The 13119-nt window shown below is 36.8% G+C and overlaps 1 protein-coding gene across 3 annotated transcripts in view; it reads right to left on the bottom strand.

Annotated features, from left to right (window-relative positions):
- The window catches only part of ORC5 (origin recognition complex subunit 5), an 81981-nt gene that overhangs the window by 30653 nt on the left and 38209 nt on the right, over positions 1 to 13119 (bottom strand). For all 3 annotated transcript variants that reach the window (XM_047849609.1, XM_047849610.1, XM_047849611.1), the window contains exons 10-12: positions 12913 to 13025; positions 11741 to 11788; positions 4894 to 5004 (exon numbers count right to left, since the gene is read on the bottom strand). In XM_047849609.1, the coding sequence (XP_047705565.1) occupies positions 4894 to 5004; positions 11741 to 11788; positions 12913 to 13025 (272 nt within the window). The remainder of the gene's footprint in view (positions 1 to 4893; positions 5005 to 11740; positions 11789 to 12912; positions 13026 to 13119) is intronic.

Below are 13119 nucleotides of genomic sequence, written 5' to 3'. Positions count from 1 at the left end.
ATTGCATAAGCCTAAACATATTTGAAAGTCTCAGAAAAATTTAAAAACCATGTTTCGATTTGATCAATCTGAGCATTAACCTATTGTAAAATGTTGAATGTGGTAATATTCTTTTACCTAGTTATGAGACTAAAAGATTAATGAATAGAATTTTGTCTAAAATTTGATAAAGAACATATTCAGAAGAATAACAATTACAATACTACTATTACTAATCCCATTATGAATTTGATTATCATTCTTAACTGGAATTTTAACAACTTTAAAGATTCCTTAACCTACTATTTTTATAGCTTTTTTACAGATTAGATTTAACTGGACTTGAAATCTTGCAATGGAAATAAAATTCAAGAAATTATGAACATATATGCCACATTTGATCAATTTTTTTTTTAACAGGAGTAGAATCAAGCCTCTCCTTCTTTTTTTAAATTAATTTGTATTTATTTTTTTGACAGAGAGACAGAGAGAACAAGCATGGGAGGGGCAGAGAGAGGGAAACAAAGAATCCAAGGCAGGATCTGTGCTGACAGCACAGAGCCTGATGTGGGGCTCAAACTCACCAACTGTGAGATCATGACCTGAGCCGAACTTAGACCAACTGAGCCACTCAGGTGCCCCTTGATCAATTTATCATATGTAAAAAGTTATTAAATAATTATGTAACATGTAACAGCACATTACTATAAAATAAATCCTTAAAGGATACAGAATAAGGGAGTAGAAAAATAATACATTATCATCTCATATAGACACACTACAGCCAAAAGAAAATAACTTTCTTCTAAGTGGAAAATACTTACGCAACACAATTCTTTACCAATCTTTACATTTTCATGAACGTGTACACATATGTGCACACACACACACACATATTTCATTTTCCATCTTCAGGCAATTGTATTTTTGTTCAAATAAACCAGGTTTTGAAATTAACAGCTTTCTCTAAACATGAAAGACTATATAAAGGAGTCAAAGCGGTTTTCCTAGTGCATCTTAAAGCTAGAATGCAGCAATATTGCCATCTAGTGTCCATATCAAGTAAGCCATGCCAATACAAATGTCCTATTTTTTTCATTTAGAAAATTAAACGTGCATAGGTAAACTGTGATTCCTATGGGCAAGAGCATAGTTGATGAATGAAAAGGAGAAAATACAAAAGGATCTGGGAATCCATGGGAAGGAAAAAAATAAGCATGTGGGAGAAATACCCTTTTTCTGAATGTGATTTCAGCCACATTTTGTTCTTTTTTTTATTTTTTTTTTTTCAACATTTATTTATTTTTGGGACAGAGAGAGACAGAGCATGAACGGGGGAGGGGCAGAGAGAGAGGGAGACACAGAATGGGAAACAGGCTCCAGGCTCTGAGCCATCAGCCCAGAGCCCGACGCGGGGCTCGAACTCACAGACCGCGAGATCATGACCTGGCTGAAGTCGGACGCTTAACCGACTGCGCCACCCAGGCGCCCCCACATTTTGTTCTTAAACAGGGTTTGTATGTTACTTGACTTTGTTGGCTACTTCACTGACCAAGCAAATAGGGTTAGTTACATCTATCCATCTGTGTTCCCTCACCCTTTGTATCCCAAATGGGAATCACTGAGATCAAGTCCAAAATGAGCTGTCATCAAATGAACACAAATTCATTTAAAACCATGTTTTAAACATACAAAATTACCAGTTTGATTAATGCTAGTGAGAAAAAATAAAGAACAAGAATTTGTTTAGGTGTTTAAGGTTGAAGATAAATTAACTTCCTTAAAAACAGAAAGACACATTTAGGCCTTAATTACATTAGACACTGTTGAAAGCATAAAAACTGGTGACACTGTTCATCTACGATCAAAGCCTCAGAGTAGTAAATCTCTACGTCAGCAACCTCCTGGTGCTTTGGACTGTCTATCCCTATAAACCTAGACATACTTCTGGAGACAAGCTGCATCTAAATCTGGATGCTGCCAGTGACTTGCTGTGTGATCTTGGGCAGATCTTTTAGGCATTCTGAGCTTCAGTTCCTTCTCCTTTATAACAATTACCTTAGCATGCGCAAGACTGCTCTACCAGCGTAAGGTACGATACATAAGGCAGCAACAGCAAGGCACGACGTGCGGTGGTGGCAGAGCTAGACTACTGGCTCCCAACTCCAGTGACTACTACCACTGCTACTATGCAGCACCATCCACTTTCAATGAAACCGATGCCACAGTTCACGAACGTGTCTTGCTTTTTCTTAGTCCTACACCTTTGCTCCTATCATCCCCCCCCCCCCTTAAATCTCTAGTCTAACTGAATGCTACTCACTGGAAGTAAGATGTCTGCTTTCTCTCTTACTTTTTCTTTTTATTTATCCATTTTCTCATTTTTGTACAATAAACACGTATCACTTATGTAAACTAGAAATCCTTACAGAGAAAACAACCCTGCTCATCGCGCACAGCCCAGCTCCATTTTGTGCCTTTTCTGCGAAGCGATCTTTCTCTCATCCTGCCCTATCCAAAAGTGATCTCTCTGCTCTAAAATTCTCAGCAGCACCATCTAGCATCCACTTAACAGCTTTACAGCATTATTGTTATGTACATGCTTTTTCCCTCCTAGAATAAATTACAAGATCTCTGAAGGGGAAAAAAAAAACCACTTATTATCTTTCTTTCCATTCCCCAACAAGGTAATTTTGGGGCATCTGTGAAGTACAATCACATGTGATGCAAATGCCTTCCTTTTCTGTTTAGAACTGTCTGCCTCACTTCTCTAGGCTTTGGCTCTCAAAGATCTACTCATTGTGTCATATTGAGAATATCATTTAACCTCTCTAAGGCTCAATTCCTTATAATAAAGTTCATAATACCTGTTTTCTGTTTCACAGTTATTGAAAGAGCAGAAAAAAAACAAAAACGTCATGTAGTGTATGTAGAAAGCTATTAACAAAATGCAAAGTCTGATTAAAAAAGTAATTTCAGGGGTGCCTGGGTGGCTCAGTCGGTTAGGTGTCCGACTTCGGCTCAGGTCATGATCTCATGTTTCATGAGTTCGAGCCCCACATCAGGCTCTGTGCTGACAGCTCAGAGCCTTGGGCCTGCTTCAAATTCTGTGTCTCCCTCTGTCTCCCTCTCCACTGCTTGTGCTCTCTCTCAAGAATACATAAACATTAAAAAAAAATTTAAAAAGTAATTTCAGACAAAGTTTTTTAAAAATATATAAGAAAAAAAAAAACCCTGTAATACAGATTAAAACTGAATTAGATTTTTAAAATTAACAGCACTAAGGCTACCAATCTAGCTAAGCTATTATTTACATAGCCTAATAACCAACTAGAATACCTTTCTTCAAGAACACAATGAATGTAGATAAGAATTTTCTATAAATTCTGACATACAAAAATTATCTAACTTCAGGGTGGAGAATGTCGAGAACATATCTGTTTTTGGTTCTCAAAGTCTTCTTTAAATGAAAACTTAAAAGTTACCACCATCCGTAACATAAATGTTATTATGTTACATATTTTTCAACCTAAATATACATAAAACAAAATGCTCATTGCAAAATCTGAGGTGAATGCTTTTCATTAATATTAGTCACATCATTCATTTATCTTCTAGTCATTCATACCATGTGGTAAGAATTGTTTTTATGTGCCAATTAAGAAATCTATTGTGACCATATTTTTAATAGGTTTTTCTTAAAATGTCAACTGAAATAAAAACCTTAATGACTGTTTTGTTTAAAAAAAAAAAAAAAGTCGTATTTCATATTTTTATGCTACTGCTGCCATCTAGTGAAAATTCTGAGAACTTAACCATTCTGGGAAGTTATTTTTTTTTTTCAAAAATTTTTTTTTTAACGTTTATTTATTTTTGAGACAGAGAGAGACAGAGCATGAATGGGGGAGGGTCAGAGAGAGGGAGACACAGAATCTGAGACAGGCTCCAGGCTCTGAGCTGCCAGCACAGAGCCCGACGCGGGACTCGAACTCACAGACCACGAGATCATGACCTGAGCTGAAGTCGGCCGCTCAACCGACTGAGCCACCCAGGCACCCCGAAGTTATTTTTTTTTAAATCATACTGTGGGAGCACCTGGGTGGCTCAGCTCAGGTCACAATCTCATGGTTCATGAGATTGAGCCCCCACACCATGATCTGTGCTGAAACACCAAGCCTCCTGGAATTCTCTGTCTCCTCTCTCTGCCCACCCCTGCTCATGCTCCCACTCGTTCTCTCTCAAAATAAACATTTTTTTAAATCATTCTGTCAATTTATAAGATACATATATGAGGAATAAGGATATCACAGATTACTTTCTTACAAATAAGTTTTTAAACATTTTGTCTTCATTAGATTATATTTCTACATTATAATTCTTCAATTTAATCATGAAGCCACTTATTTATTTAATCAGCAAGATAATTATAATCATTTAATTTAAAAATTCCTTTACTGAGGGGAGTCTGGGTAGCTCAGTCAGTTAAGCATCCAATTCTTGATTTCAGCTCAGGTTATGGTCTCCCGGTTCATGAGTTCGAGCCCCACGTCAGGGCTGTTAGCACAGAGCCTGCTTGAGATTCTTTTTTCCCAATCTCTCTGCTCCTCCCCCGCTCACTATTCACTAAAAAATAAACACTAAAATAATTCCTTTATTGAAAAAAGAAAACATCCAAAAATATCAAGTTGTTTTTGTCATCAAGTTATACCTATAAATAGAAGCAAATTCAGGGATACCCTCAAAAATGCTGTATTTGGAATTTTCAAGTACTTACCAAGAACAAAGTTCATTCCACAGTTAAAACGGTAACATACCCTGACTAAAAATCTAAATGCTTGGAACTATACCAACTATACTACCAGAAGAATTCCATAAAAATAAAGATGACAGATAATAACTTATCAGTAAGCTTACCTGGGAAAAGATGTTTGCTGTTGGAGCAACCCTGCTATCCACGATACTATACAATATTGCTAATAACCTGTCAAGTGGAAATGGTTTTGGACCGAGAAGATGATTGCTTGTCTGTAACAACAAAAGAACACGGATTTTATTTTTACAGCAGTACACTTTCTGTACTACAAATTCCTTGTAACAAAACATGTATATTGTTCCCCAAAGACCCTAACAATTCTAACTTCCAGTCTCTACCTTAAAACCTTAGCTGATACGATCATGAATTCTCTTTCAACATTTCCTTCAAGTTTTTCTGACTTAGCATAAACAGATATTAAAGAAGACAACTGACAACTCATCCATCTCAGTCCTGAACATCCTGAATATCACACCTACTTTACTGCTGTAATTAGATGTTCAGTGAGTTAGCCAAGTCATTTGTCAAAACAGTGCATATCCAAAACCAGGGTCTAGCTCCTAACTCCTAGATAGAACTTACTCCTTACTGCTCACTATTCACTCCTCTGTGTTCCATCACCAGGAAAATACATTTGTTCCACATTAGTAATTCTAAAAAGATCAGTTATAGTAAATACTAGCTTAGAAAACTTATAAAATATTTTGTAATTTGTGAATACGCTGTCAGCCTGAAACACAAAATTTAAAAACTGAAAAATTATAAAACGTTCATACTTGTGTACAAAAGTCACATGATACAGTTACTTGTTATTAGAAAACTGAAGTGCTCAGGGCACCTGGGTGGCTCAGTTGGTTGAGAGTCTGACTTTGGCTCAAGGTCATGATCTCCTGGTTCACAAGTTCAAGCTCCACATAGGGTTCTGTGCTAAAAGCTCAGAGCCTGGAGCCTACTTCGGATTCTGTGTCTCCCTCTCTCTCTCTGCCCCTCCCCTGCTCATATTCTCTCTCTCTCTCTCTCTCTCTCTCTCTCTCTCTCTCTCTTTCCCTCTCTCCCTCCCTCTCTCTCTCTCTCTCTCAAATAAACATGAAAAAAAAAGAAAACCGAAGTACTCAAGGTCCACTTGGTAAGATAATTTTAGTAGCACTGTTAGAATTTAAGTACTCTATATTAAGCAATGGCAAATAAATGGAAATCTTCACTTACATGCAAGAGAATAACTATTTCTTTAAAGAAGAATAAATAAGAATGTCTAAAGAAAAATGCCTACACGGAAATACAAAACGTTTACCTCAGCTATTTATATCTAAAAAATAGTTCAGAAATCATTTTCCAGGTCTTAAACTCTATATCCTTTCTCATCAAACACTTCAAACCCTTAGAAAATATACAGAGGCTGATATAACAAATAACAATGTACCCAGTACCCAATTTTATCAAACCCTGACATTATGCAGTATGTGCAAAGAAATAAAACATCAGATCACATTATAGATAAAATGAAGCTCCCTTAGACCCCTCTCACATCTCATTTTCTCCCTAGAAGGAGCCACTATCCAGAATTTGTTTTTACCACTTTCATTACAGGTTTTATATCAGTACTACATATGTATTCATAAATAATAATATATAGCATTATCTGCAACATCTAATCTCATATAAATGATACTATTTTGGACTATCACTCTGCCAAGTTGCTTTTTTCCTTCAACATGTTTTTGAGATTTATCCATATTGATACATGCATCTCTAATCCCATAAAAAAATTGTTTTAATGTTTATTTATTTTTGAGAAAGAGAGAGAGAGCACGAGCAGTCAAGGGGCCAAGAGAGAGGGAGACACAGAATATGAAGCAGGCTCTAGGCTCTGAGCTATTAGCAGAGCCCAACGCAGGGCTCGAACTCATGAACTGGGAGATCATGACCTGAGCCAAAGTCAGACGCTCAACCAACTGAGCCACCCAGGTGCCCTACTTTAATCCCATTTACAAACTACCCTACAGAATGCCATCATTATCTACTTCTAAAAATTCATCACTATCATTCATCACAAATGATACTGTGATGGACAATCCTGTACATTTCCCCTTGTGTTCATGTGTGAGTTTCTCTAAATGGGATTGCTAAGTTAAAGGAGAGGGCACAGACAATGCTGTGTGCTCACCCACACTTTGTTCTTGGGCACATGGGAAGACTACATTTCTCAGTATCTCCTGCAGTTGGATGAATACATGTGACTGTGATATAACCTACTTCCAAATCTGGCCTTTCAAACCTTTAATCTTCTTTTAATCCTTTAATCTTCTTACCCTTCAGTGGCAACTTTGGAAATCACCATGTTTCACTTGGCATCACTATAAAAGAGGGCCACCCAACTCATACTCAGTTGTGTCATGAACAACATATAAACCTTTGTTATGTGAAGTCAACTGAGGGTTTGGGGATTTGTTTTTGTACAACAGCATACCCTGGTCTATCCTGACAAATATAAAGTACATTCACGTATTAACTTTAATTATCGCCAACCTACAGAATACGCAGGCTCATATTCTTCTACATTACCAGCAACATTTGAAAGCATCACTTTTTTTTTTTTTTTTTTTTTAGTTTTGCCAATCCGAGAACATGAAACATCCGCTGTGGTTTAAAGTCTCATCTCTCACTAGTGAATGAGACTGATAATCACGTCAGGTTTGTTAGACATTCAAGTTCCTTTTTGTATCATTTACCCATTTATCAATTGGATTTTTGCCTTTTTCTTACGGGTTTGTATAGTAAGTCTTAAAAAAATCTAGATACTAATCACTTGTCAGTTGTATGACAGTGGTTAACATGGTAGGCTTTGGAGTCAGAAAGTCCTGGAAGCGCATGCTAGTTCTACCACTTAACTACATAACTTTGTGCCAGTTACTGAATTAATTTTTCTTTAATAGTTACTCAGTTTCCTCACCTAGAAAATGAAGACAATCACAGTAACCACATGCCAACAGGTCACTCTGAGAACTAAAATAAGATCAAACACAGAGCTTCACAGTATTTGGCTTATAAATGCTCAACAGCTTTTAATATAATCATCATGATATAGATATACTTGTTTCTGTGTTCTTTTTCTTTTCTAGATAACTGCCCTGAAAACAGGAAATGTTTTATTCACCTTTTTATCCCTAGCACTTGGGATCATTAAATAAATGAACAGATAAATGGATAATGAATAAATAAATGAAATGATGTTCAAGGAAAGAAAGAAAAAAATTAAGGTAAATGCTGAGATATCTAAATGGAATTGGTGTCCCTGTCCTCATTAACACTTAGAAATGACTTGAGGTTAGTTCCTAAATTCCAGAAGTGTTAGAATCACGTGGGATGCAATTCGGCCTAAGAATCGCATTATGAAAACCTACTTCTCTGATTTTCACTTTTTAAATTTTCTGATTAGAAAACACATATCCAATTTAAAATTAAAGTGTTCTAGTGGCATGCAAGCCATATAATTTATCTTCCTCACTGAACTGGTTTTGTGTGCTATAAATGCAAGGTGGCTTCCTATCTAGAGGGGAAGACGAAGTCTGAGAAATGCCTATAAATTCACTATAGAGCTCAAGAAGGAAGGCCTGTAAGAACAGAAAAATCAAAAAAGGAAATCAAATCAATTTTTGAGGCGTTAAATGGCATCAAATTTGGTGTCAAGTTACATAAAGAAAAGTAGAGACAGAAACTTAGGGTTATGGATATCTATACCAGAAAAATTAAAACTAGAAACAATTCAAAGAAGAGGAATGGGACTATGGATGAGGAGAGCGGAAAAACCGTTGCTTTTCTATGTAAACCAACTGGCGAGTAATCTGATATCACGCATATGCATTAGTTGAATTAAAAACTAAAATCTTAAAAAAACAGTGTCAACTGAGTATACACAGAATTACACAATTGAAGATCTGTAATATTTTCAAAACAACTGTTACAATAATTATTCATGTGGTTTGCTTTTTAAGGTTTGATGCCCTGATTAGATTGAGAGCTTCAGGAGGGCACAGACAATGGCTGTTCTGCTCTCCACAATATCCATAAGCATCCAGCAGCGTGCTCGGCATAAAATAAGCATTCAATGAAGATTTCAGGAGGAGAGGGAACAAAAATATAAACTAAAAACTGTACAGTTTCAGTTAAGCTCAGATTTTAAAACGACATGAACCAAAGACAAAAGAAGCTATTATAAAATTCAAGTCAGTAAGAAGAACTAGAGTTCAGGGGTGCCTAAGGGGCTCAGTCAGTTGAGCATCTGATTCTTGATTTCGGCTCAGGTCATGATCTCATGGTTCGTGGGTTCAGGCCCTGTGTTGGGCTCTGTGCTGATGGTATGGAGCCTGCTTGGGATTCTCTCTCTCTCTCCCCCCCCCCCGCCCCTCCCCCACTCGTACTCACTTGCTCACTCTCTCTCAGAAGAAATAAATGGAGGAGGAGGAGGAGGTGGAAGAGGAAGAGGAAAACAACAACAACAACTACTACTACTGCTAGAACTAGAGTTCCTTTACAACTAGAGACATTTTCAGGAGGTCTCTGCTCATACAGTTCCCTCCGTCAAGACTGTCCTTCTCACGGACTTGCACAAATCCACTCATTCCACAGGGGCGGTCTGAGCGCTAGCTCTTCACAGTCCTCACTGATGACCAGCACGCATACATCTTCCACCTCAAAATTTTTAAATGGTTTTCCTAGTCTAAAGAATAGGCCTAAAACTCTCAGTCTTGTATTCATTCTTCAATTTTCTTCATTTGTAAACACCCAGCAAATAACCACCAAGTCCTCAGATACAGAAATGAAGAGATAAGATTCCTTCCCTTAAGCTTAAGGAACTGGAGACTGACAAAACTCCTCCATAATCTGGCCTCAAATGACTTGTCTGAAATTCACCGGACACTTTAGCCAATTACATTTCATTATTTCTTTTATACCCTACATTTTTTATCTCTGCTTCTTCGCCCCAATCATTTCCTCAAGTGGCATGGCCTCTTCTCCCATCTTTGCACATCCAATCCTCACCATTCTTGAGCACCCATTCATATGTAAGGCCTACCACAAATCCTTCCCTGACCACCCCAGCTGTAAGTACTCTCTCCTATCAATCCTTTATGACCCAAAGTAACCACACACATAAGAAAGAGGGTACAAAATCAACAATATGCCTATAGTGGAAAACCCAATCAGAGATGTCTCAGTGAAGAGGCAATACCAGAATTTTTCCGTGCCAAGCAAATGTATTCGGTAAGGAAATTTCCCTGTCAAACTCTGACTCTGTGTGAAGAGAGGAAAAAAGTCTTCTCTGAGATTTCAACTAGAAAGTAGGGCTTAATGCTGATGGGGGGAGTGGGAGTATAATTCACAGTATCTCTGCAGTCTGAAATCCCACCCACAAGGCTAAGAACTGAATTTCAAATGATCACAGGTTACTGGTGCTCTTAAATGCCTGCACAGAAGTAAATGTAACACCTTTCTAAAGAGCATACTTCAGGCTTCAAAAATTCCAAATGACCAAGTTTGGTCAATAATTAAAAATAATAAAATATTCAGGAACAAGGCATTTTGTCAGCAAAAATAGAAAATGGAAAATTAGTAGACCAATAAGGTCTTCTAATATTGGACTATAAGGAGAACATAAAATATATTTATGTTAAAGAAAAATACGACTAGGAAAAATATAAAAGTCATCAGACTTGAAATAAACCAATGAAACATCTAAGAATTATAAATAAAATTACTGGAGTCACAAAGATGATGTAAACAAAATAGACAAAGCCAAACAGAGAGTCAGAACACAGAAGTGAAGAGATCACCCAGAACACAGCACACAGAGACCAAAGGTAATGAAGAATGAGAACGACTGAAGAAACAAAGAGGACACAGTGGGAAGGTCTCACCTACATCTAATCAGTGCCTCAGGAAGACATGTTAGAGAGAAAGAGAACAAGGCCCTATTTGAAGAGTTAATTCATCAGAACTGAATAAAGGTATCATTATTCAAATTCAGGAAAGAAAACAAATCCCAAGTAAAAACTTCAATCCCAGATTGACCAGTGAAACAGAAAAAAAAACAAAAGCAAAAAACCAAAAAACACTACAGTTAAAGAAGAGACTTATAAGCAGCTAGAGAAAAACACAGATATCAACAAAGGAATAACAGACTAACAGTGTATTTTTCAGCAGCAACAATAAAGCCAGAAGACAGCAAAATGATGTCCTCAAAGTCCTGAGAAAACACTATCAATTTAGGAGGCTGAGGAAAACTGCTTGTGAGAATGGGAGTGGGAAACAAAACTCACAGCTTCTGTGATACAAAGTTTACAGGTCAAACTTCATCTTTTGCCAAGAAAAGTAGCAGTGGTTTAAATGCACAGAGAGTGGAACAAGTGATCTGAGCAGGCCCAGTGCTCCTTCCACCAACTTCGATCTGGTCCCACACCCCTCCCTTCAAGGTGCTCAGAGCCTCTAATTCCTAAACTGTTCCAGACTCCTTGGTCAAATCTGCTTGCTTTGGGCTTAGGTGGCAGCCTTGTCTGGAGGCTTAGTCACCTGTGCGTGTACCTGTAACACAGTTCCAAACTGTGCAGGTCTCACATTTACTCTTTATCTTTTCATTCACCTTCTGTATTTCTTTAATGTTGTTCTTGTGGGTGTGTCAAAGGGGAAAAGAGGAAAACGAACTGTTTAGTTAAAGATTCCAGGATAATCTTCTCATCTATGAATTCTCTAAAAGAATTTGTCAACACACTTTTATCTCTAGTATCAGCTCACTGGAATATGCCTTTGTCACTATATTCAATATAACAAAATATGGAACCTTATCAATAAATAACTTCTTACATCCAAATGACTACTAAAAGCACACATTCACTTCCTATCGTATCCTGAATTCATGAGTTCTTTCTAACAGAGATGTTAAAATGTAAATACCTTTTCATGTTTCTTTAGGAAGTTGGTTTTCTTGATTTTCCCATGATGCTGCAATTAAGGAAAATAACTGTTAAGATAGAAAAAAAGGTAATACTCCATAAAAACAGAAAACGTAATGGAAAACATGGTACTAATTTCGTTATCTTAGACTTTCTTATTTATTACCACCTAAAATAACATATTTTAGGCTGCTCTGACTTAGGTTTAGATTGTATATGAGATTACTTATGCATGTAAAGAAATAAGGTGTTAAAATAAAATAGTGATACTTCCTAAAACTACTTAATATTTTGACTTAGTATAGCATTATTCGTTTCTATAAAAAAAAAAAAACTTCCAAAGATAAATGGGTTTTTATTCATCCCTTAAGGCAGGCTGCTAATTCGCATAAGAAACACTGATTGAGAACATTTAGTTAGGCACTTGGGATTTAGTAGTGGGAAAAAAAGATGTGTTCTTTGCTTTCATGAAACTAAAAACTAGTAGGGAGATAAACAAAACAACAAATAAAAACTTATTACAAATACATTTAATAATAAATCAAATTGCATACATGTTTTCAAAAAGAAAACAATTCCAAAATGGAATTTCTCCAACTAATGTACATGCAGAAGGGGTTTCTGAATGTTGCGTATATCAATGTACAGAGTAGATGCCACCCTTAAAACTATTCCCATCTCTCATACTTTAAACAAAACCTTATTTATATATATTTTTTTAAACCTAGAGTTATTACCTAAGGTATACGTGAACTCTTCTGTGAAACTACCTATTTTTCCCATTCAGATTATGACCTTAATTTAAAGCCTTTAAAGAATATGTCCTAAATATATATTTAGCAATCTCTTTTTTTTCTCTCTTTCTTTTAGAGAGAGAGAGAGAGAGAGAGAGAGAGAGAGCACGAGCGGGGGAGAGAGGCAAAGGGAGAGGAGGGAGAGAGAGAATCTCAAGCAGGCTCCACACTTAACCCAGTGTCCAATGTGGGGCTCGATCCCATGACCCTGGGATCATGACCTAAGCCAGAATCAAGACGTGGATGCTCAACTAAGCCACCAAGGCGCCCCACATATTTAGCAATCTCTTATTCTAATCTCTACCCCTGAGAAATTTACAGGTGTTGAGAAATTTCAAAACATTCCTAAAATCTTCAGAAACAAAGAAATAATTATTACCTTAAGGAAGAACCTCTTGTCAGTTCTTGCTGGATTGTATGAAGCAAGGTATGCAGCAATGAGAATAAACTTGGAGTAATATGGAAGTTCCACATGAGTATATGCTGAGAGACCTACACAACGAAAAACTTTGATGAAGACATTGAAGAGGCTACCATTAAGTTTCTCTTATCTTTTCTCACTTACCTTTTGACTTCCATATATGGT

The sequence above is a fragment of the Prionailurus viverrinus genome, chromosome A2 (assembly GCF_022837055.1).
Source record: "Prionailurus viverrinus isolate Anna chromosome A2, UM_Priviv_1.0, whole genome shotgun sequence".
NCBI classification, from domain to species: Eukaryota; Metazoa; Chordata; class Mammalia; order Carnivora; family Felidae; genus Prionailurus; species Prionailurus viverrinus.
The sequence above is the reverse complement of the archived record's forward strand: the minus strand, read 5'-3'. Positions and strand labels throughout refer to the sequence as shown.